This window comes from Eurosta solidaginis, chromosome 4 (assembly GCF_040869045.1).
Source record: "Eurosta solidaginis isolate ZX-2024a chromosome 4, ASM4086904v1, whole genome shotgun sequence".
Taxonomy (NCBI): Eukaryota; Metazoa; Arthropoda; class Insecta; order Diptera; family Tephritidae; genus Eurosta; species Eurosta solidaginis.
This window is the reverse complement of record NC_090322.1, coordinates 178851057-178877441: the sequence shown is the minus strand read 5'-3', so window position 1 is coordinate 178877441 and position 26385 is coordinate 178851057. Positions and strand designations below refer to the sequence as shown.

At 34.6% G+C, this 26385-nt stretch overlaps 1 protein-coding gene across 28 annotated transcripts in view; it reads left to right on the top strand.

The window, feature by feature from the left end:
- Positions 1 to 26385, top strand: part of mmd (mind-meld) — a 1228927-nt gene that overhangs the window by 899577 nt on the left and 302965 nt on the right. For all 28 annotated transcript variants that reach the window (XM_067784016.1, XM_067784007.1, XM_067784005.1 and 25 more), the window contains one exon: positions 20273 to 20345. In XM_067784016.1, coding sequence (XP_067640117.1) covers positions 20273 to 20345 — 73 coding nt within the window. The remainder of the gene's footprint in view (positions 1 to 20272; positions 20346 to 26385) is intronic.

Here is a 26385-nt window from a genome sequence, read left to right as displayed (position 1 = left end):
GAGATTCTTCTGTTTTGTTTGTGTATCACAGCTCGGTGGATAGAACACTTAACTATGATGCTGAAATGATCGGTTCGTTGCCTGCCGCGGTGTTTTTCTTGTGTATATTTATACCTTTCATGAAAATGAAATGGTATATTAATTTCGTCACGAAACCGAAAATTGTAAGTCCTTAAAGGAAAATAGATAGACCCACCATTAAGTATACCGAAATAATCAGGTTGAAGAGCTGAGTTGATTTAGCCATGTCCGTCTGTCCGTCTTCCGTCTGTCTGTTTGTATGCAAACTAGTCCCTCAATTTTTGAGATATCTTAATAAAATTTGGTGAGCGGGTGTATTTGGGTGTCCGATTAGACATTTGTCGGAACCGACCGGATCGGACCACTATAGCATATATCCTCCATACAACCGATTTTTCAGAAAAAGAGGATTTTTGTAATATCTTACCCAATTTAACAGATTGAAGCTTCAAACTTCACCATATACTTTCGTATATTGCACATATTGTTGCCTGAAAAAATTGATGAGATCGGTCGTATATATAGTATATATCCCCCACAACCGATTGTTCAGATAAGGAACTTTTCGTAATTACTGCCCTATTTTAAGAGCTAGAGGCTTCAAATTTCAACGAATGCTTACGTATATAGCATATATTGGTGTCTGAAAAAATCATAAAGATCGGTGGTATATATACTATATATATGGTGGTATATATAGTATATATATATATATATATATATTTTCGCAAATTTTAGCCCCATTTTGACAGCTAGAAGCTTCAAATTTCATCGAGTACTTACGTATATAGCATATATTGTTTGTGAAAAAATCATAGAGATCGGTTGTATATATAGTATATATCTCATACAACCGATTGTTCAGATAAGAAACTTTTCGCAATTTCTACCCCATTTTAGCAGCTATAAGCTTCAAATTTCACCGATTGCTTACGTATATAGCATATATTGTTGTCTGAAAAAATCATAGAGATCGGTTGTATATATAGTATATATCTCATACAACCGATTGTTCAGATAAGAAACTTTTCGCAATTTCTACCCCATTTTAACAGCTATAAGCTTCAAATTTCACCGATTGCTTACGTATATAGCATATATTGTTGTCTGAAAAAATCATAGAGGTCGGTTGTATATATAGTATATATCTCATACAACCGATTGTTCAGATAAGAAACTTTTCGCAATTTCTACCCCATTTTTACAGCTATAAGCTTCAAATTTCACCGATTGCTTACGTATATAGCATATATTGTTGTCTGAAAAAATCATAGAGGTCGGTTGTATATATAGTATATATCTCATACAACCGATTGTTCAGATAAGAAACTTTTCGCAATTTCTACCCCATTTTAACAGCTATAAGCTTCAAATTTCATCGAGTACTTACGTATATAGCATATATTGTTGTCTGAGAAAATCATAGAGATCGGTTGTATATATAGTATATATCTCATACAACCGATTGTTCAGATAAGAAACTTTTCGCAATTTCTACCCCATTTTAACAGCTATAAGCTTCAAATTTCATCGAGTACTTACGTATATAGCATATATTGTTGTCTGAGAAAATCATAGAGATCGGTTGTATATATAGTATATATCTCATACAACCGATTGTTCAGATAAGAAACTTTTCGCAATTTATACCCCATTTTAACAGCTATAAGCTTCAAATTTCACCGATTGCTTACGTATATAGCATACATTGTTGTCTGAAAAAATCATAGAGATCGGTTGTATATATAGTATATATCTCATACAACCGATTGTTCAGATAAGAAACTTTTCGCAATTTCTACCCCATTTTAACAGCTATAAGCTTCAAATTTCATCGAGTACTTACGTATATAGCATATATTGTTGTCTGAAAAAATAATTGAGATCGGTGGTATACATAGTATATATCTCATACAACCGATTGTTCAGATAAGAAACTTTGCGCAATTTCTGCCCCGTTTTAACAGCTAGAAGCTTCAAATTTCACAAAATTCTTACGTATATAGCATATATTGTTGTCTGAAAAATCATAGAGATCGGTGGTATATATATTATATACTTCATATAAACTTTCATTTTTGCCCCTTTTTTACGGCTAGAAGCTTCAAAATTCATTAAATTTCATCAAATAGTTACGTTTACGTCATATATTTTTGAAATACGTGATTCGTAGTCATACTTTTTACATGCAGGTCACAAAAAACATGAAGCTTTGCATCCTCTCACAAAGTACCTACCTATTTTTTATTTTATATTTATATTAAAAATCGTTTAGGTATGTAGATCTGTTCACTAGATATTTCTTATCTTATACATCCGATTATTCGGAGATTACGAACGGGATAAGATTATTGTTCAGCCCCATTCATGAAAGGTATGAAGTCTTCGGCATAGCCGAAGACAGTCCCGTCCTTACTTGTTTTATTTGTTATTTTATTAAAGCTATTTGCACAGCACTTAAATTCGTTCTGTTTTATGCATACAAACAAGCAAATTGCTGTGTGCTTAAATGGTTTTGGGTAGGCTTTATTTGCTACTGTTATTTTTATAGTTTTTTTGTAAAAAATAACAACGTATCTAAATAAAGAAATATGCTCTTTAAAATAAATTTCTCTCAATTATATGCTCTCCTGTCCCTTTTCTGCATATCGATGTGTTTGCTTTGTTTATTATTATTATTTATGCCATTTATTTTCTGCCAGCCAAAATTATTTTTACCACAATTATTTTGTGGTTACATACCTTGTTTGATTTTAATTTATATGCTTTTACATTGGCCGATAGTCAACCCCAATATTTTTTAAAAGCGTCGTACTTAGAAGATATAAAAAATATTTTCAGTACTTTGCAATTACAAAAGCATTGTTCAATTAAAGAGTCTATGCAAATATATTTCTGAAAGTCTGTGTGTGTGTGTGTGTTTGTGTGTAAGAATGTTGCCAACTACACATTTTTCAGATTGAGTTCAGAAAAATACCAATCGTACTCAGAAAATTATATTTCAAAGTCAGAATTTTGAATTCAAATTCAGAAAGTTGAAATTGAGGTTCAAAATATGAGAACAAGAATTTCCAAATCAAGTTCAAAATTTGCAACTTAAGCTCAGAAAACTTCAAATCCAGTTCAAAGTTTCGAATTTAATTTCAAAAACTGCTGCTTATGTTCAGAAAATAACTTTCTGAATCTAAATTGGAAATTCTTAGTAAGAGTTCTAATTTTCTAAGCTTGAATTTGAATTTTCTGAATTTAAAATGGAATATCTGAACTTGAATTGTTACTTTCTGAATTTTAATTCTTTACTTGATTTCGAATTTTTCTGAACTAGAAATATAATTTTCTAAATTTTAATAGGAAACTCTGAGCATGAATTGTAATTTTCTGAATTTGAATTGTAATTTTCTGAATTTGAATTGACGCTTTCTGAGCTTGAGTTGTTATTTTCTGAATTTAAATTGGTATTTCCGAACTTGAATTCTATTTTTCTGAACTTTAATTTCAATGTTCTGAATTTGAATTGAAGCTTTCTGAGCTTGAGTTGTTATTTTCTGAATTTAAATTGGGATTTCCAAACTTGAATTGTACTTTTTTGAACTTTAATTTCAATTTTCTGAATTTGAATTGAAGCTTTCTGAGCTTGTGTTGTTAATTTCTGAATTTAAATTGGGATTTCCGAACTTGAATTGTACTTTTTTGAAGTTGAGTTGTTACCTCCTTATTTTAATTTGAAACTCTGAATTTAAATTAACATCTGTGAACTTTCTGAATTTAAATTGGAAACCCTAAACTAGAATTATAATTTTCCGAACTTTAAGTGCAACTTTCTGAATTTAAATTGGAAATTTTTAGTGAGAGTTCTAATTTTCCGAACTTGAGTTTTTATTTTCTGAATTTAAATGGAATATTTCAGCTTGAATTGTAACTTTCTGGTTTTAAATTCGAATTCTGAATTTCAGTTGTAACTTTTTGAACTTGAGTTGTAACTTTCTGCATTTAAATTGGAAACTTCGAACTAAAATTAAAATTTTCTGATCACAAATTTTAACTTTCTGAATTCTAGTTGGAATTTCTGAAATTGAATTGCGAATATCTGAACTTAAATTAAAAATTTTGAACTTGAATTGTCAAACAAAATTATTATTATTTTCAGGCCTCGATGCACTGCGACCTTTATTTAAATCTAATATGCTTGACCTTTTAGCTTATTACTGTATGTGGAGGCTTTTAATATATTTAAGTACCTCTTCAGGCTTTTTATTTCAAAGCACGAAGGGATAAAGTGTCACGCCACCTAAATGGGAATGTCTCTGATCTGCCAGACCGACCCATTCGCATAAAGTGTAAGCCAGTGTTTCATCCTTCACCTCACTTTTAACTTACTGAGGTGATATCGTAGACTACAGTGTTCAGTGTAAACTACCCAGCGAAAGTTCATAAGCCCTCTCTGCTTAGCTTAATGAGTTTGGCTGATACTCTCGTTGCTGAGAGTTACTTATGGCTTCTTTAGTCTGCCTTTGTGAATTCATAGATGGTCTCTGGTCCATAGCATGCTGCTATAGCACCTGTTTTGGCTTGGTAGTCTGTATGACTTTAATATCTTGACAAAACTTTATTTTTTACACCCAGTTCATTTATGGCTACTATATATTTATCCACTGGCTTAGAAGTAATTGCGTAAAACTTCGAATCACGTAAAGCTCCTTGGCTGTCCGACATATTTAGGAAACTTCTCGAGGATAAGCTTCGCCATAGTAATGCTCTACAACAAACTCTTATTGCACGAATTTTCCCCCGACTACTAGTCAGGTAGCATCAGATTGGTAATGATTTCTTGAAGTTCGACCCATAGATACCAGCCCACGTTGCTTTCCAGCCCGAACTTTTTCCCGAAGAGTTCTGTCCACAATATACACCTCAAAATTCCATAAGATTCTGATTGTGGGGGCCATTGCATCACGTAGCTGAAATCCGGCAGCAAGTGTTGCCTCTTTCTCTATTAGAATAGGGAAGGAAGGTATTCCCACTAAGGAACTAAATGCATCAGTAGGAGACGTTCTCATCGCATTCGTCATTTCAATACAAACTGGTCGATGCAGTTTGCTTAAACAAAATTTTTGTTCATTGTTCGATATAAACAATATTTCATTAAATTTTTGAATTTTATCAGGACTAGATGTAGTAACTAGTCAATCGTGTCTGTTCGAGCGTGAATTCCGGAAACGGGGAAACTTTGGGTAGCCGGTTCTTGAAACTTGCGATAATAAAAACTTACCAGCTGTACCTAGCTCTCCAACAAAAAGTAGACAAATTAAAAATGCAAAGCTGTATGTTGTAAGTATATATATATATATATATATATATATATATATATATATGATAGCCTGTCGCACAGGCCTTTATTAAAAATATGAAAAGATTAAACAAAATGTATGGTAAAACACTCACCTGGTGGTCACTGGTAAAAGAGTAAGTGAGAGTCTATAGCTGTTCGTCCCTTTTATAGGCCCCAAGGAGCTGGCGCCATTTAGCGGAACCATTTTTTGTAGAGCAAAGTCCAAAAAAGGAAAAGAAACGCAACGAGTGCTTGCAGCGAGTTTCTACAAGCGACCTCTCCAGGTGAGGTTCAGGGATGATAATGCAGGTTTTAACAGTGTCTAAAGAACTTATTTTTGCAACATCTAACTCAGAGACGACACTGCTGAGCGCACAAATTTTTTTACTAGCAACAGAAAATTAAACCTGTACTTCAGGCAGATCTCTAACGTAATGTCCAAAGTTTTTACTAAAAAATCAAATTTTCGATACAATAAGAAATAAGTCATTTATTCTACACTTTGTATGGTAATCATTTACGAGTTTCCCCATAAAACTCCATTATTGTATAATAGAAATTTTTCATTGCATAACAATTTAATTTAAATTTTTGTTATGGCCAATATTAAAGCACCACTTAAACAATAAATTAATTCATTCAGGGAGCCAAGCGTCGCTTGCAGCCTATTTTTATTTTGAATAAAAACAAAACAAAAAACAAAAACTAACTTTGAGTTGTGCGTATAAGTGGCAATTAAATTAGATTAAATCAACGTAGCATGACAATGATTAAAGAAAATAACCAAAGTGATTTTATTTATAGATTATTATGAGCTGAGATTTGATATAATTTTTTCACTGAAGCATAACAATATAATGAATTTCTACTGTTCAAAGTGTTATCAATATTTTTCTTAGTAAAATAGTTTGCGAAGGATGCGTGGAGAACGCATTCCTCATTTCGGTCTAGAGATTATAAATTTGGGGTGGGGACCCACAGCCCGTTTCACAAAACATACAGGTCTTGTCATATAAGCAACCTTCTACGAAATAGAATAAATTGTCAGAACAAATTCGCTTGTATTAAAAGATTTGTCTTTTTGAGAAACGGGCCCCAGACCTGCGCACCAGTTTGTTTAACCCAAATTCAGTAACATAGTTCTTAAGACTCTGAGGTATACATTTTTACCATGAATTGTAGTAGGAAGTAATATATAAAACCTACTGTAGTAATAGTAGGCGGGGCTTATCCCCTTACCTCACATGGGCTACTTATTTTCATCCAAAGTGCAAAAATTTGGTGCATGAGTGGGAAAAGAAACAAAAAATTTCAGGAAAATGAGAATCCATGAGGAACTTTAAATATGTGCGGAGCTATACGAAAATTTTGCCATTTTTACCAAATTTTTTCAAATATACTTATTATTAAGAATTCATGAGCTTAACACCGGCTTATAGTAATTGAATATTCAATAATTATATTTTTCTAAGGGAAACTGAAAAGAAAGAAAGAAACATTTACTGGCATATTGCGATGGTACCATTTCGAAAACCGCCACGTAATCATCATCAGGCAATTTCGTAATATTATCAAAGGTTTCACTGAGATTCGAACAGCGAATCACATGGTGAAACTGCAGTTGCCTTAACCACTAGGCTATCCTGCTTGTATTTGTTTCCTTGCTTAATTCAGTTTATCTCATTTCTACACTAACAACACAATTGAGACATTCTGGCTCTATTAATTTGCGTGCTGGGTAGATTTGTTTTTGTGAAGTTTCTTTTTCGTTGCGAATGAAAAGTTTTGTAAACTCGGGCTCAGTTTAGCGTATTTAAGTTTGTTTGTTTTAATGGTGTGTTCGATTTATACTTATTATTAAGAACTCATGAGCTTAACATCGACTTATAATAATTGAATATTCAATAAAATTATTTTTCTAAGAGAAACTTAAAAGAGAGAAAGAAACATTTACTGGCATATTGGTTAAGGCAACTGTAGTTTCACCGTGTGATTCACGGTTCGAATCTCGGTGAAACCTTTGATAACATTACGAAATTGCCTGATGATGATTACGTAGCGGTTTTCCAAATGGTACCATCGCAATATGCCAGTAAATTTCTTTTCAGTTTCTCTTAGAAAAATATAATAATTGAACATTCAACTTAGTATTATAAGCCGGTGCTAAGCTCATGAATGCTTAATAATAAGTATAAATTAACCACACCATTAAAACAAACAAACATAAATATGTAAAAAATTTTCAGATATATTTTTTTCAATAATTTAAGAAAAAGCGTTCATGAATTTTGTAATGTAAACTATGTTAGACTATTTAAATATCTTTTTCGAAGAAATTTGAAAATTTACGCAATTTTATAAAGGAATATGAGGCTGTCTAATTAAAAACATAAAAGTAATGTTGATATAATTGTGAACTGTGGAAGCATTGCTATTGTAACGAATTTAAGGAAATCGTGGTTATTATGTACCTTCTGCTAATGTTCGAATTGCTGGAATGTCGAACGAATAACTGCAATATTCAGTATTGCAAACTGGTCTTTATTTTGATTACTTTGGGAGCACTTCACAATTATACTTCACTTCATAATTAATAGCGTGTTTAAATCAAACTGATTAGTCATTCCTCAGCTTGCGCTGATTTTATACTCTCTGCTGCCTCATCCGCATATTTCTACTAAGGTCTAGACGTTTCGCCTTCTAGAACTGTTGTATCTTCTGTTTGGTAATTGAGTTATATGCGTCTGTATGTGTGAGTAACAACTTCGGCTGATGACTACATGTGTGTTTGTGTGTGAGCTATCTCTTCACTTGGAGCTGCTGGTTATGTGTGTGCATGTACATAAGTTTGGCTGCTTACTATATTTGTGTTGTGCTTATTTACTAACAGCATAGTGATGCTAATATTCGCCACAGTATTAATTAACTGCTAGAAAATCCATTGTCACTAATCAAGCTCTGTTGAACGGGCCTAAAAATATTCCATACAATTTGGATTAAAAAAATGTTATACACATATAGTATACATACAACTTAAAGGATCTTTGATGCTTTCACTAAAAAATTAAGGAGACAACTCGCTCCACACAAAATAAGGTTTAAAGTTTAATACAAGTATAGCTTTATTGAGTGATTAATTAATTAGCTTATAAAACAACTCGAATGACTTACATGCCTCCCGAACAGCAAATTCCCAAATGTTCTTGGCAGTTTGCCCGAGGAACCTCAGCGCCGACGGCAGCGGTGCAACCCTTATGCAAGTGTGTTTGAATGCCACAGGTGAGAATGGCTGTGGCTTTGATTTTCCACAAGCGTTGTGTTACGAAATTATTGTTATTGCGTTTCATGGCGAAATACAACTATGCGCTGCAGCGTCGTGCAACGATCGATGGTAAAAAAAATGTGCTGACGTTAAGACGCGTGTGTTGATCGAATTTGGGAATGATATGAGTGGGAAGTGACTAAGAGTATTAACTTACGTACCTAATTGTGTATAAAAGGAACAGAAACAGCAATCGTGTAAATATTGTTATTTTTTCTAATTTCAATAACAACACAATTTTACAAAGCAATACGAGCGTGCCTCGCTAATTAGATATATATAAATAATAATATTAATATAAAACTTAACAGCGGAAGCATGACTAAAAATGCACTGCTAAAAATGTAATGTCACTAAACAAGTTCTGTTGAACGCCCCTGAAAATATTTCACACAATTTGAATCAAAAACATATAGTACACATACATATGTACCTAATTGTGTATAAAAGGAATATCACCAAAAAGGCAAAACTTTGAGACAAATCGTGCAGGGGGATATTCACACGGCTGAGTAAATAGAGGCATCTGCCTTTACAGCAGTATGAATGCAGGAGATTTCGAATTCAAACTCAGCTCCCGAAAAGCTAATTGATGAAGAAAAGAAATTTAGAAACATGTCCTAGCAACCATCGCCGTGTGCAAATTTTGTCATTTTCCTCTAATACCAATAATGAAATATTGCCCTGTCTCGCTTATCCTTTTTCTCGTGTTCGCAACTATAACTGACCGTTCTAAGGCCACCTGCCTTTTGTACCGCTCAAATACCGCGAGCAAGCAAGAAATGTGATCCCATTGCTTCTTTCAAAATATCAAAAACAATTTTTTTTTTCTGTTTCAGTATTGCATGGTAATTCCGAAGATAGCTGTTTTATCCAGTCAGCCACTCAAAATAAAAATTTCAATTAAACCATAAATAAATGCACGTGTACTCGTAAAGAAAAAACACGAAATAGCGAAGGAAATAGAAGAATTTATGTATGTAGTCAAATTGTTAGCACTTTATAAGCATTGAGTGTATGCATATTTAAGGAGCAGATAAAGAGAAGTTTTTATTACAGGATTTATTTCCAATTTGCCGTCGTACAAAAAGTGAGATTGTCGAAGATCATAAAATCCAGAGAATGGGTGGCTGTTTTTGTTTTTCGTTCCTTTATTACGATTATAAAACTAAATCTTTCCCAGATGAATAGCCACTTAGATATTACACGACGATATTTTCTTACCGAGTTATGCTTTACACAAAAGACATTATGTATATATGTATGCGAAGCTACGTGGATGTTTGCACAGGCCGACAAATACCAGAATCTCTACTTTTATAAGATCTCGCGGTACGTTGAAACGAAAACTTTTTTATGTGTAAACATGAGGGAATTCTGAATGCAAGTGTAAGATGTAAGCACAAGCGTAAGCATTGTCTTCGTTAGTGATATGCTATATGGGGGATGTACAAAATTTTTATGCACGCAAGAGCACGAAGAGTTGTATACACTGCTGTATTAACAACGAAGTGTTAACAAAAACCAAGCACGTCAGTTAATGTTGAAGTTTGTTTACCTTTTTTATTTCTTTTTGTGGTTTTTTGGTTTTAACATCTTTTTACATTATTTGGTTCGATTAATATTAAAGAGTATTAACTAAATTTAATGTCTATATTTAACAAAATAACAAAAACTAAAATTAAAATAAATAAAACTTAGTAGAATAAATAAATAATTAATATAAAATGGAATAAAAAAATAACATATTTAATAATTTGGGAAAAATTTAAACAACGTGACATCAGGGCGGACAACTAAGGTATGACGTAGCTGAATGCGTTTATAACCATTTCAACTATCGTAGGAGTGCGGGTTCGACTCCCACTCCCGGGAGAAAAGGCTTTGAAGAGATTTACAAGGTATAATCGAAACAACTGTCGCCTTGTCCGTCCTGATGTCACGTTATTTAAATTTTTCCCAATTATTAAATAAATTATAAAATTAAAATTGCTTGAAATAACTGTTTTCATACATTTAAAGCGATACGGGCAATGCCCGGTTAACTCATATAAGTAAAAAAAATAACAGTTGTTTTTATTTTATCGGCCTATTGATAAAGAACTCCAGGTTCGACCTCGACCTCAAGGCTTGTAACAATAATATTTATAGTAATTATCGTTTTTTTACAATAATTGAAAAACAATTTTTTAATTTGAAGTAGAAGATAGAAAAGTTTTCAGACACCTTCCATAGCTGCGCAGATAGATCCATTTTGAAGGTAACTAAGGCTTCATCATCAGAAAAATTTAAAAACAATTTTTCAACTGTAGAAAAATTTAAAAAATGTTATCATCAAAATAATTGTTATATGCTCGAATTCGAACCTGGGTTAAAATGAAGAAAAAAAATTTAAATAAAATAAAATTAAAAAAGATAATAATTAAAATAAAATAAATTAAATTAAAAACACTAAAATAAAAAAAGTAAAATAAAACAAAAACAAAATTAAAGAAAATATCATGAAATAAAATGAAACTTTATGGAATAAAGTAAAAAAAATTTTAAACGAAATAAAATAAAGTAAAAAAAAATATAAAAATATAAAAACAAGTAAAAAACAAATAAATCAAAATAAAATAAATTAGAATATAATAAATAAAAACTATGCAAAATAACATAAATATTAATTAAATAAAAAAAAAACAAAATTAATAGAAATATAATGAAATGTTATAATATTAAAAAAAAATGTATTTATTTAAAAAATCAAAAACAAATAAAACTAATATAGTAAAATAAAACTAATTAAAATAACGGCCACCGTGGTGTGATGGTAGCGTGCTCCGCCTACCACACCGTATGCCCTGGGTTCACACCCCGGACAAAGCAACATCAAAATATTAGAAATAAGGTTTTTCAATTAGCAGAAATTTTTTCTAAGCGGGGTCGCCCCTCGGCAGTGTTTGGCAAGCGCTCCGGGTGTATTTCTGCCATAAAAAGCTCTCAGTGAAAACTCATCTGCCTTGCAGATGCCGTTCGGAGTCGGCATAAAACATGTAGGTCCCGTCCGGCCGATTTGTAGGGAAAATCAAGAGGAGCACGACGTAAGTTGGAAGAGAAGCTCGGCCTTAGATCTCTTCGGAGGTTATCGCGCCTTACATTTATTTATTTTTTTTTTTAAATAACTTAAACTAAATTATATCAAATATGATCGATTCTTAATCGACGAATTATCCGTTTGTTGTTATCAATATGCCATCGATTTGCTATCGAAAATGTATCTATTACTTGCCAAAAAATATATAGATATGTTATCACAATGATATTGTTGAAAACTTTGGTTTTAACTTTAAACATTTTCACTTTGGGGAGAGCATTTTTGACTAATAATACTCAAGCTATGTGTTTAGAATATTTCACAAACTGGTTGGGAACTTAAAGCGAGCCCAATAGCAAGTAAAAATAAAAGACAAAGGAAAAATGTTCAAAGCTTAAGTCATTCGAACAATTTGTTCTATCAAAGACTGTTATGACGGTGCAAAACTGAGCTTGCACTCTTAAAAACATTAAAGAGGTAATCGAAGCCGTCATAGTGGGAAAAGCACTTTCATAGAGGACAGTATCAGAGACTTGAGAGCTAGCGAAAGTTGGAAAAAACAAGGGGTTTGGTTTAAAGATCTGTTCAGGATCTACCAATGTGAAATATATAGGGCGAGCGATGTCTCATGAAAAAATGTCTGTGTGGCCAGTCCAGTGAAACAACAAATCTGAAGGAAAGTCATATATCGGTGTATATAGTCAAGAGACTAACCAAATCAGAGTTAAAAAGCGATGATAAAACATTACTCCAAACACATTAAAAATGCTAACATGCCTCTCCTGGTGTTTCTGTTATTTCCAGTATTTCTGGGGCTGTAGACGGTAAAAGGGGCCCGCTCTCCAATCCGTGCTTCTGCATTTACTACTTGTATAATTGAGGTGGGCATCACACGGACTTCCTTAGTTGCTCGGTTGAAGAAGCCTAGTCTCTACTACATGACTTTTCAACTACTACCTACGAAAGAAAGACGTGTCCACTACGATGTGTTGAGGAAAACTTGTCTCCAATCCTTACCTATAATATAGCTTGTTTCAATGTGCATTTTGCTCCTTTTATATTATTACCTAGTCAAAGCTTCTGCGTCGCAGCCTTTTCACGTGTCTTTACCACTTTATTATATTTGCAATCACATCGCATGCTTCTGTCCATTTATCGCTGGTTTGTAGCATGTATATGTCTTCGCCAAATATGCTGCGCAGTTTTTATCTTTAGCGATTACGATTTATATGTGATCTGCTTCGCCTCCACGGTAGTCAGATATGTTGTTTTTTTTTTTTGTGTTTGAACCGGTGAAGGTCATCCTTAGAACATCGGTGCCTGTTTAAGAGCTGCGTTAGATTTTTGTTAGCCACAGCTTCAAGACGGGTCCAAACTGATGTATCCAGCGACTCTTTGTACTTCGGAGCGTATATTAGATCTGAGAGTGTTTTAAAATCACAGTGCACTCTACGCGCACAAAGGCATTACGTTGACATCACGCTGCAGAAATGTCACGCATAATCTGTGGCCCGGTGCCAAACCGCAGCCTCGTCAAATTTTTGGCTTTTCACCGTGCCTACGAATAACTGGGGTAGACTTTGCTTTGACCCTCGTGCATATAGAGTAATTCTCTGTGCATAACTTCTTCAGACTTCTTGAGGATGTGGAATAATATACAGGTTTGTAAAAGACGAAAAACGTGGTAAAACCGTAGAAAGCGAGAAAGAGTTTATTGTCTCCTTTTGCCTTGTTTGATGGCATACGGACCAAAATCCTGTCTGCCTGCTGGTATTTTTTTTTTTAGTATATATTAAAGTAAATCACTGTAGGTTGCAAGCTTATATTCAATCTGTTTGCTTACATATTCGCAATATGCTGTTATGTCTGCTAGGCTTATGAGTTTGCCTTGTTTCCATCTTTTACTTGCTTTAGTTAATTAAAAACGTCTTTAGACCTTTTGGCTTGAAGGTCGATCATTCCGGTCGCTTTTTTTTTCTGTGCTTGAATAATAATATGTCTCTGCACTTGTAATATGTAATTGGAATTCGTTGGGGCAATAAGCATTTGTGTCTCTATATATTTTGGACAGTCGTTCATATACAAACATAAGTATGTACATATGTATATAACTGAATTTATAAATGATGGTGTGTTGATGGTGCTTTATTAGAAATGAACTTAAAACGAGCTGTAAGATCAGCCAAGTGTCATACATTTAATACTTAATCAAGTACTCTTTTAGACATTCATCTACATATGTTGTTTACATATGTTGGCATGTCCTTATTTGATGTAAGGCCATCCATCAGGTCTTGATATTCGCAAAGCATATTTAATTGAATTGGATTTCTGAAGGATACTAATGAACATTTATTTTGCAATTTAATTAATATTATTCTTCATTATTCTCAATTCCAAAATAGGTAAATAAAAATATACCAGCGCTATAGAAAATAAATTGGGAATTCAAGTGATCACCGAATTCAAGGTTTACGTAGTTTGTTGTTTCTAGGTAGGTAGGTTGAAGTATGTAGCTGCCCGAGAACACACACACATGGGCCAGTAGCATTGAGGCCTGTTTTGATACTAAAAAACACCATCATTACTTTTGCTCTTCAAACCATTTTAAGAACCTGACAAAGGTACCAAGTCCTTGATGTCATACTCCACGATGTGCTGCAAATTATCTGAAAAGAGAGCTCCCAAGAAGCACTGTCGCAGGTCACCTAGCGCCGGAAAGTTTCAAATGAGGTGAACCACCGTTTTTTTCTCTTCATCCTCCTAGCAACTCCTACAGCGCCACCGATAAGGCGCTTCTAGCCATTTTGCATGTCTTCATATAAGTCAGTGCGCAGTTAGTACTCCTACTGGTGTAGAGATTGTATCCCTAATTAGGGTGTATACGGGACGGACTTTTTAGGAACCAATATTAGCTAGGTTTTCTTAGATGTCCAAAACCCATGTGTTAGTATCAACTTTGCGTCAGCTTGACTGTCGCTGTGCTCATTTTGCAATAGCTTGCATGTGGAAAGCTACGCGTTCTTTATCGGGAAGAATGCGTCTGGTGGTTTCCAGTTTTCCCCGATGTGCCTGTACCATGGGACCCATGTGAGGTGTACATGCTTCTATTGGGCTATCCCAGTTTAATGCAATTTCAGAATTTAACGAGTGAGAGTGGGGAGATCTGAAAGCAGCCTGGCTGTCCATGAAAACTAAAATTTCGACGCCGATATTGTGTGTCTTATCTACGGTTTCCATAATGGTTGATACCTCTGCCTGGAGTACACATCAGTGGTTGAAAAGTCTGAACGATAATTTTAGGTCTAAGTCCATTGAAAAAACTCCTCCTCCTACTTTGCCTATTAGCTTAGAACCGTCGCTGTATATGATAATGATACCGTCAACAGCAAGGCACATATCCTACTCCGCCCAATCATCCTTACTGAGGATGTTTACCATAAAGTCGCTTTTCGTAATTGCTTTGTGCGCATAGCGATCTGTGCTAGGAGGAAGAGAACTGTATTTGTATAGTATTGTATCGATTTTTAAGTATTTCTGATTATTATGCACCTTCTGTTAACGTTCGAATCGCTGAACTCTCGAGTAAATAACTCCAATATGCAGTATGGCAAAATGGTCTTTATTTAGCACCTCATAATTACAATCAACGTGTTCTTCACGAATAGCGTGTTAAAATCAAACTGGTTCCTTATTCCTCAGATTGCGCTGCTTTTATACCCTCCGTTAACTCGTTCAGCCATTTCTGCTAAGGTCTATACTTTTCGCGAACAGCTGCTTATTTATGTTTCCTTTATGTATCTGATATTTACTTTTTTCTTCCAGTTATATGCATGTGTGTGCGAGTAATAGCGTCGTTCTCAACTGCTGCCAACATATATGTATGTGAAATATTCTCTTTGCTGTTAGCTTCACTGTTTACAGGTATATGTAGCTGCTTGCTTTATTGTTGTTGTCCATTTTTTTAGTAGCAGCATAGTGATGAATCGAAATGCTAATATTTTCCACAGTATGCTGGCGGCCACCGTGGTGTGATGGTAGCGTGCTCCGCCTACCACACCGTATGCCCTGGGTTCAAACCCCGGGCAAGCAACATCAACAATTTTAGAAATAAGGTTTTTCAATTAGAAGAAAATTTTTCTAAGCGGGGCGCCACTCGGCAGTGAAAACTCATCTGCCTTGCAGATGCCGTTCGGAGTCGGCATAAAACATGTAGGTCCCGTCCGGCCAATTTGTAGGGAAAATCAAGAGGAGCACGACGCAAATTGGAAGAGAAGCTCGGCCTTAGAGCTATCTCTTCAGAGGTTATTGCGCCTTACATTTTTTTGTGCTAGAATGCCATATGGTTTTATTATTCCACACTCTTAAAGGAACTGATAATATCCGCTGATTTATGGATATCTGCATAGAACCCAACTACGGTTTGCGAAGTGGTACTCGATATACTTCTTAATAGTTTCGATTTCATCCCAAAGGTAATTACTGTGCGTCATTCTGCCCTAGCTGTCACAAAACATTAACATGTCAGGGGTATGTGCTGCGCGCCACTCTTTTTAGGCAGATGCCTAGCAAACTTCTTTGCGAAGATAATACGAAGCATAACATATCTGCATTCAGCCCATCATCAATTTGCGGGGTTTCGCTGGTACGATCCGACAAACTTGATAAAAATCTGTCCCACTACTGCCGTGTGACCTTTGGGAATCTGCTTGTAACTAGAGGCTTCGAAACCGGGATTACACATTTCATACCAATATTAGCTCCAAAATGTTCACTAACTTCGATTTAAACGCTGCAAGGATTATTGTCTGCAATTTTCTGATGCGGCTGTTAATTTCACAACCGATATATCCTCGAGGAAGAAGTTGGGTAAGGTTATCCACTAGAGCAGTGCTCTGATAAACTCATTTATAGTTCTTTGCTTAATGTGATTGTTGTAGTAGTATTATGTGAAGAATAATAATCCCGCGCTAGATTAAGGCTGCCTTACCAAACCAAATTCACCGTTATCAAGAATGCGTTGGAGAATTTAAATAAAGGGTTTGTTGGCTCCAAAATGGCGCGGTTTACTCTACGACAAAAATTATGTGGGTTTCAAGGTATTGCCTTGCGGTGCATGCGAATGTAAGATAGCTGCCGCTAGGGACTTTTAATCACCTTAGTAAGCGGTAACGGGATATTTGTTGTTGTGGTGAAGCTCTCAGTGAAGTTACAAGGGTGCTCGATAGAACTCAATGCGGTGTGGCTCAATATTCTAAACAACTCCAGCTATGTTAGCTGCATAGAGGATGCAGGGTGGAAACAAATTTTGCTAGTGATCAGATTGATATTTCATATTATGCCTTGGAAAAGCTCATTCCCTCTTCCTCTTACTGCCGTTCTTTCATATCTATGAAATGAGAATATAACACTTTCATAACATCTATTTACAAATAAATATCTCTCAATTGTGCTATATTCATATATGTATATGTATATGTTTATTTAGTATTGGTTACGCGCATATACTCGTATGTAGATAAACTGAAGTTGTTGCGCATTTATAATCGACCCATACATTTTCTGCACACCATAGTATAATGTCAACCTTCAAAAAATAATGTATTTTCAAAATCATCAACTTTATTTAGCTACATACTTATACGAAATTTTGTTGGTATATTTAATCACTTCTGACTTAATTCCCATAGCTAATAATAATGTTGCGAATTTGATACTACACATGTCAACATCCCACATAGAGTATTCGTTTCAATTTCGTATTAAATATTTCTGATGTTAACACATATATGTATCGGTAAACTAAATACATTAATTTATACCCTGCATTAAAATTAACTAGTTTTTAGCAACTCACAGATGTGTATCTATTGCCTTCAATTACAATCCAAAATCACTTTTTTTCTAAATCGTTTTACCCTTAACATTGGTATGGAAGAATGACACTAATTTCAGTAAGAAAACTTAATACAAAAACAAGTAAGGAAGTCTAAGTTCGGGTGAAACCGAACATTACATACCCAGCTGTATACTTGCAATGCTGTTGTTGTTTGTTTTGTTTGCTTAATAGTGTTACAAGGCTGCACAAAAATACATATACTTATGGTTCTATTCTGAACTAATTTTTCTTCGAGTTATGGCTCCCGAAACATAGAAAATTGCTTAGTCATAAAAGGGCGGTGCAACGCCCATTTTTTTAAATTTGAAGATTTTCCTATTTATTGTTATAAATCCACTTGGGAAATGAAATATCATTGATATAAAGCTCTTTTATGCAAAGATATAGCTTATTTTATTCGTCCACGACCCTTTTAAAAATCTTTTATATAAAAGTGGGCGTGGTCCTTAACCGATTTCGTTAATTTTTCTTCAAAGCATTCCTTATAGTGAAGGCAACCCCTCTGCCGAATTTTGTTACTATAGATTTAACAATTTTTTATTTATGATAATTGGTAATTGATTATATCATAAGTGGGCGATACAAGGCCTATTTTAAAAAATTTTAAAAATTTTTTATCAAGAGTCTCAATATCAGTCCACACGTCAAATTTCAACATTCTAGGTGTATTATATACTAAATAATCAGGTTTGTTATGTTTTCCAAAATGTTATATATATAAACAGTGGGCGTGGTTATGATTCGATTGCACTCATTTTCAATACCAATCTATTCTGGGTCCAGATAAGCTCGTGTACCAAATTTGGTGAAGACATCTCAATATTTACCCAAGTTATCGTATTAGCGGACAGACGTACGGGCGGACAGACCGACGGACGGACATGGCTCAATCAAACTTTGTTCGATACTGATGATTTTGATATATGGAAGTCTATATCTATCTCGATTCCTTTATACCTGTACAACCAACCGTTATCCAATCAAAGTTATAATACCCTGTATACAAGTACAGCTGGGTATAAAAAAGGGAGTGGTAGTAGACGACTTTTCCTCATATCTATATCCGAGACCCTTAATTCTGCAAAATTATAAAAATTATGCTACGGCTGGCAAAAATTTAAAATTTTCAAGTACATAAAGTTCATCCTTTTGCCAAGTTTATCTACTTTACCATTATTTGTTAATGTGTTGTCCCATATTTTCCATTCTTCGTCGTTTCTGATATTAAAAAAGTGGGCGTGGTTATTATATGATTACTTTGATAACAAAATATGTTATGAGTTAAGATAAGCTCGTTTTCTAAATTTGGTGAATATATCTCAATTTTTGCTTAAGTTATTATGTTAACGGACGGAACAGCAACAGCGTTTTTGAAGTTAAAGCATTAATTTTATTCTAAACAGAATACATTAAAATGAGGCGGGGTCGTGTATATTTGCAACAATTTTTTTATAGTCGTGATTTGCTAAAAGATATCACTACTTTTCACCTTAGTTTAATTTAGTTTGTATGCTTGTTCGAGCTACAGAACTTTGGTTTACATTTTTTCTTTCTATATGTTTCAGTTAGTCCCCAGTAAACGTCTTCAGGGGTAATTACAAATTTATAATAAACATATTAAGTCCAAGAAAAAAAATATGTGCCTACATTAATTAACACGCCTGTACGCTTTTACGTGGCGCGGTGCCACCCCATTTTCCAAAATTTTACCAAATTTTTGCTTCTCGTCACAAAGTCAAGCCTCGTATTATATTTCATCACTTTATTGATGTTTCGTAATGAATTGTCCCTTTTTCCCTTTTTTCGAAATTTAAGCCTTTTTTTCACACAGTGCATATGTATATAATAGCGAGGTCAGCCACCATGTCGAATTTCAACATAATTACTTCAACGGCTTGATTCCCGGCCTGCAAAACTTTTAAATGTAGGCGGTGCCACGCCCAATTTCCAAAATTTCTATTTGGGGCCTTCAGATTAGCACATGTATCATGTTTCAGCACTCTAGCTATCTATCTTTCGTAATAAATTCACGCATGTTTTAAATTTTTGATATCAAAAAAAGGCACGTGGTTATCGTTCGATTTCGGCCATTTTAAATACTGTTGGCAACACTTGCCGCACTTATGACTTAAGCAGATACAATACGTCACTTATTTGGTCGCCAAGTAAGAAACTAACAGCAGAATTGGCTGTGCTTATATTTATGGTAAACGCCAGATAGGCAACGTATCAATCATCGCATCCGTCATATTTTGGCAATTTTTTACTTTTTTTTTCAGTATTTGGTGGTTAAGTATCGAAGGAATGCTATTAGTTGACCGGCTATGTACTTTCATTTTGATAATGGAATTAACAATTTTTTTGCTAAATAAAAGTTGTTACGTCAGTCGTTATATATCTCACATTTCACCACGTACGTGCTGTCAGTGAAAAATAACGCACGTCGTGACTGTGACGGATTGAATCTGCTGAGCTCGTTATGAATATATTCAACCTTTTAATATGAGTGTAGGGTGGTATTTTCTATAAATTAAGTTTGCGTATAATAAATCACAGCTTTTCTAGGAAAACCTATTTTTAGACTTTTAATATTTTCAATCTTTTTCATTTTGTTTTTTGCAGGCAACTTTTATCACCAAATATACAACAAAAACATTACCACGCGAGTGGCTATCTGGTAGATGGTAATCGGCATGTAAGTACATATCGATATTTATAAGTATGAAATAATCTCACAGATTTTCAGATACACATATGTACGTTAGGGTGCCTTACTAAAACAACGATACATTTTATTCACCGAAATAATAAAATTTAAGATGTTCCTAGAACATGATAGACGAAGTCCTTCACTGTATCCAGTTTATATCCGACAGTGCCGTAGTTGCCAAGGCGTGAATACGCCAAATCTTCCTTAGCTGACGGAAAGTACCTCGGTTTGTCGTCATTTACCGCAACATCCTACTTAGTTGCTTCATTATCAAATCTAGGGAAGGCAGAACTCACAGCGCGTTTGTTAATAATATCAATTTCATCAACATATTTAGGCCAGTATTTGTACGCTCTTGTAACAGATTGTCCCATCACGGTTTAATTCTGCTGCTAGAATTATCTTCTACAGTATTTTAATAAAGAAATCTCCCGCGAGAAGTCGCTCGGAGAGGTCTCTCCCAATTCTAACTGAGCTGGTGATGTTGCTCAGCGTCATCTGGCAGAGCCCTTTTAATTTAATAGCGAACTTAAATTCTGCAGCATACTTATACATAAGCAACTCTTTTTCGCGACTTCAAGTGCTGCTTTAAAGAGGTAGCAAGTAGTCATTAAAATGAATCATACATTTCTTTATTCTTCACTCACACTTATTTTAATTTTAGAACTTAACCTTAAACTCATACTTGGTACAACGGTTTTTTTTTTCGAATCACCATGATTAACTCAAAGCCATTATATGGTAAAAATCTGTTTGAATTTAGGTAATTCCTTTTTTTGGCATAAACCGGACGCTTGTTTACTTAACTCAAGAACTAAGTTGGAAATTTCATGAATATGAAATGACCTTCAGATACCTACATGCATTATCAATCACTCAAAAGTTTGGTTACATCAAATGCTTATTACATTTTTTTAAGGGCAAAATTGTAATAAGCCTAAAGGTATAGCAAGATTTGGAATACATCAAAGCACAAATACTTGCAAGCATTCATATTGTGGGGAATATTAGCATCACTATGCTGTTAGTAAATAATCACAACAACAAAAATAGCAAGTAGCCACTCTTATTTACATACATGTACACATTAAGGCAACCAGCACTTACGTACATAGAAGGCAACGAAGAATATCTCACATACACGTTATTAAATAAAGACACAACAACAGAAACATTAAGCAAGCTACATAAACACATTAATCATCATTTATCCACATACATACAAGGCAACGAAGAGATAACTCACATACAGATGTAGTCTTCGTTGGAATTAGTACTCTCATATACACGCGCATATAGCTATGCGAGATGCTATAAACGTGTATCTGTAGGTAACCAAGTAGAAAATTCTAGCAGAAGAAACGTCTAGACATTTGGGCGAAGAGTATAAAAGCAGCGAAAGCTGAGTAATCTGTAATTAGTTTGATTTAAGCAAGCTATTGGTTGCGAAGTATAAGTGTTATTGTGAAGTACTTTAAAAGTAGTCTAATAAATGCCATTTTGCATTATTGAATATTGGAGTTATTTATTCAACAATTTAGTGATTCGAACGTTGGTAGAAGGTGTAAAATAAGCGGAGTTCCCAGAAAATCGTTACAATATGATCGTGAAATGACTAGACCTTAGGAGAATTGGCGGATAAACACAATTCACAATTGTGAAGTACTCCTAAAGTAATCTAAATGAAGGCCCTTTTGCAATACTGACTATTGCAGTTATTTATCCGACAGTTCAGCGATTCGAACATTAGCAGAAGGTGCATAATAACCAGGATTTCCCTAAATTCGTTACAAGTGGTGTCAGAAGGGGGATTGTTGAATAAATTCCGAAGATTTCGAGGACATGGCCAAGTTGAGTAAATTAAATTTACCATGGGATACGTTAAATAATCTGTCGCCCTGCCGCTGCCGATTAAAACTGGCCTACGCTAGAGAGCCGTCGAGAGATGTTTGGTGTCTTGTTTGGAGTAAAACTCATAAGAGGGGTGATAGCGAGGCTGGTTTTGCTTTGCGAAATGAAGATGAATTTTCCAGTCATACCGTCTAGACTTTTTCAACATCTGCATATAGAGACGTTAAGTCTTGCAGCAGAACTAAACCGTGATGGTACAGTCTACTAAAAGAGCGTACATATACTGGCGTTATACGCTGTGAGTTCTGCCGTTTCTTGATTAGTTGATGAGGCAAAAAAAGTGAGCTTTACGGTAAATGTGAAAAAGGCGAAATACTTGCTGTCATCCAAGAAAGAATTCGCGCATTCGCGCCTTGACAGCCACGTCTCCTTTGCGAGTATAAATTCGAGACTATGAAGTATTTTGTCTATTTTGAAATCAGCAAAAATAAACAAATACAAGGCGCGATATACCTCCGACGAGGTTAAGGCGAGCTTCTTTTCCTAACTTATTTTCCAACACGCGTGCTTCGTTTTAATTTTTCCAACAAATTAGCTGAACGGGACATACATGTTTTAGGCTGACTCCAAAAGGCATATGCAACGCAGATCAGTTTTCAATGAGAAGAGTGTTTGCCAAATCGCTGCCGAGGGGCGTGTTTGGAGCGTGTGTTTGAAAAAACTTGTTTCTGAATTTTTGATGTTGCTTTGTCCACAGCAAAAATAATGTCAGATTAGAAATCAAATGGAAAATAGCTCTTGCCAACAATTCCTACTTTAGACTGAGTGGGCAATTGAAAACTTAAGGCCTCTCTCTATGAACAAAAATCACGCCCTAACAGATTGCTTATCATACCTGTCTTGCTGTATGTCTCGGAATCATTGACGGTGTCGAAAGAAGATGAGACAGCTCTTGGAGTGTTCGAGAGAAAAGTTTTCCGGAAGCTGTATGTCCCTGCCCGTTATGCCGAGGGGGAGTATCGAAGGAGGTATAATTATGAGGTGTATGACTAAAGGCTTTGCTAGCTTGGTCATGTTATCCGAATAGACGAAGACGCTCCGGCCAAGAAAGTATTTCAGTCTACACCGCAGTTTGGTAGCAAAAAAAGGGGAGACCTTCACTGAGTTTAGAGAGGCAGGTGGAGGAAGACCTGACCTCCCTTGGTGCTACCAATTGACGTAATTTATTCGCGAAACAGGAAGAGCTGATGAGACTTGTTACGAGACGGCCAAAATCGGCTAGTCTGATAAGCGCCAATTAATTATGATGTATCCAGAGAAAGGTGCGAAGATGTTGTTTGTTTCTTGGGCTTTCAATTTCATTTTGAAGAATGATTAATAAAGTACATAAGCTTTTGTGGTTAATATTAAGTAATTGCCTATCTGTGAGGACTGTGTTCTGTTCAAATATGTATGTATATACATATAAATAAATTAGATTGAATTGAATTTAGAAATCTGTAAATGCAAATAATATATTTCCTTGGTTTGATTTTTCCATAGCGGTAAGTACGGTAGAGGAAATGTATGAATATAAATGATGTTGGCTATGAAAAAGAGGTAGAGGAGTCCATTGAAAAAAATTTGTGGAAAGAAAATTGGGTAGATTTAAGGTGGCAAACTAAAAAAGGCAACAGAAAGAAAAGAGATAGAGATAAGAACCTGAAACCTTAGATATCAAAATGAATTTGAATAAAGATACATACGTGATTGGGTATCGGCATGTTATTCAGTTTTTGTTTTTTTCGATACATAAGTACCTCTCATGTCCTTCTTTTCACAAAAACCGAAAATACCACTTCACCACCGGCTGTGTTCATTCATTTAACCTTCCCTATCATATTTTTACTTTTCGTTAACTATCTCCATTTCCATTTCTTCCAATATATGTACATACATACACACCTGTATACATACCTGGCTACCTGTCTTTTCATATGTTGGGTATAAACTGGCTCTCTCAGACCTTTTGTGTAAATCGTTTAGTTGGCTGCAATAAATCTGTGCAGGTGACTTATAAACGTATAGAAGAACTGTATATATATGGTAATATATTATTTTTTTTTTTTGTTCTACTATTCCGACATTACATCGTATTAGGAATATTTTCGGTATGTGAAAAAAAAAAATAAAAAATATTTGGAATATAATTTAACATTGATAACACTTGGCGGCAGCCCCCTGGCAGTGCTTGGCAAGCACTCGAAGTGTATACCTGCCATGAAAAACTCTCAGTGAAAACTCATCTGCCTTGAAGATCCCGCTCAGAGTCGGCATAATTGTCGAATGTAATTCATCTGATGAAATTATATACTTAGGTTATTTTAATTTAAGTAATATTTCTTGGTCAAGTGATTGCAATACTTTACCCACAAATATTAGATCCAATATCGATATGCTAGTTGTAAGCACCTTGTTCTCATAGCTAAAATAATACAATACTAATCCTAATAGGAATGGCAAATTTCTTGATCTAATATTTGGATCTGCAGACCTAAAACTATCATGTGGAGAATCTCTATTTCCAATTTTGGAAAATAGCTTATACCACAGTTGGCTATAAATTTCGAGTTTTATAATTTTGATAAAAAACAGGCTACATCTACGTTGGAGTATAACTATTTTAAGACCGACCGTGTGGCTATAAATCAGTTTCTCTTAGCCACTGATTGGACTTTCTTGAACTCCTCCAATGAACCACAGTCTTCTTACGAAATATTCAAGGAAATACTTTTATCAGCCATTTCGAGTTTCGTACCTTTAAAACGTAATAGTTCTAGTAAGAGACCACCCTGGTATAATGCGAAACTTAATAATATTAAAAATAGAAAAAATAAAGCCTTCAAAAGATATAGAAATAGCTCTAATGAAACTTATCGACTTAATTACATTACACTTAAAAGGCAATTTGATCATCTTAATAAGTTTTTATTCAAGCAATATATGATTAAACTTGAATCGAAATTGAAAACAAAACCGTCTAGTTTTTGGTCGGTTATAAATTCCAAGAGACAGATTAATGGCTTCCCCATGACCATGGATTATGATGACGAAGTCTCCAGCAATATGCAAGATGCGTGCAACTTGTTTGCGAAATTATTTCAGAAGGTATATTCAAAGTTTACCTCTTCACCAATTCCGGTATTTCACTCTGGATACCAATCTCAAATTTCTTCTTTTGATATTACTGCAGATGATGTTCTTCTGTCGATCTCTAAGCTGCCAAATAGCACAAAATCAGATATTGAGGGATTTTCTCCGTTATTCTATAAAATTTGTTCGAACACCATTGCAGAGCCCCTGGCGCTTCTCTTTCGAGAATGCCTGAGCAATGGAAGTTTTTTCGACTCATGGAAATTATGCTCCGTAAATCCCATATATAAATCAGGTAGCCGCAATGATATATGCAACTACAGGCTAATTGTTAATCAGAGTACTCTGGCAAAAGTATGCGATCATATATTGCATAGTAAACTATTCGATTACATTGGTAATGCTATAGTTGAGTGCCAGCATGAATTCTTTCCTGGAAGGTCCACTTCCACTAATTTAGTTTTAGTCACCAATCAAATTGTCGGTGCTTTTGAGAGCCAAGAGCAACTTGATGTTATTTATACGGACTTCTCTTAAGCATTTGACAAGGTCGACCATTCTATACTGCTACGAAAGCTGGCGATGTACGGTATCAATGGTAAACTGTTGCAATTCTTCTCAAGTTTTTTGGAAAACAGGATGCTATATGTATCAATTGGAGCCGATATGTCCCTGCGGTCCTCTATTATTCCTATTTTTTTATCAATGATCTGCCTCAGCAATTTAAGTTCGCTACATGCCTAATGTTTGCAGACGACGTCAAGCTTTTTCTAAGAGTCCGTGATATTTCCGACCACTTAAACTTACAATCTGATCTCAAGTCTTTTCCCGAATGGTGCTCAAACAATAACTTGCTCCTAAACATAATCAAATTTTGTGTTATTTCATATTTTAAAAAGACAACCGCAACATATTTTAATTATAAACTAAATAACAGATCTCTGAATTGCTGTAATGAGATTAAAGATCTGGGTGTGATTTTTGACACTAAACTTTCTTTTTCAAGTCACATTGATTACGGTATTTAACAAAAAAGTAAGTA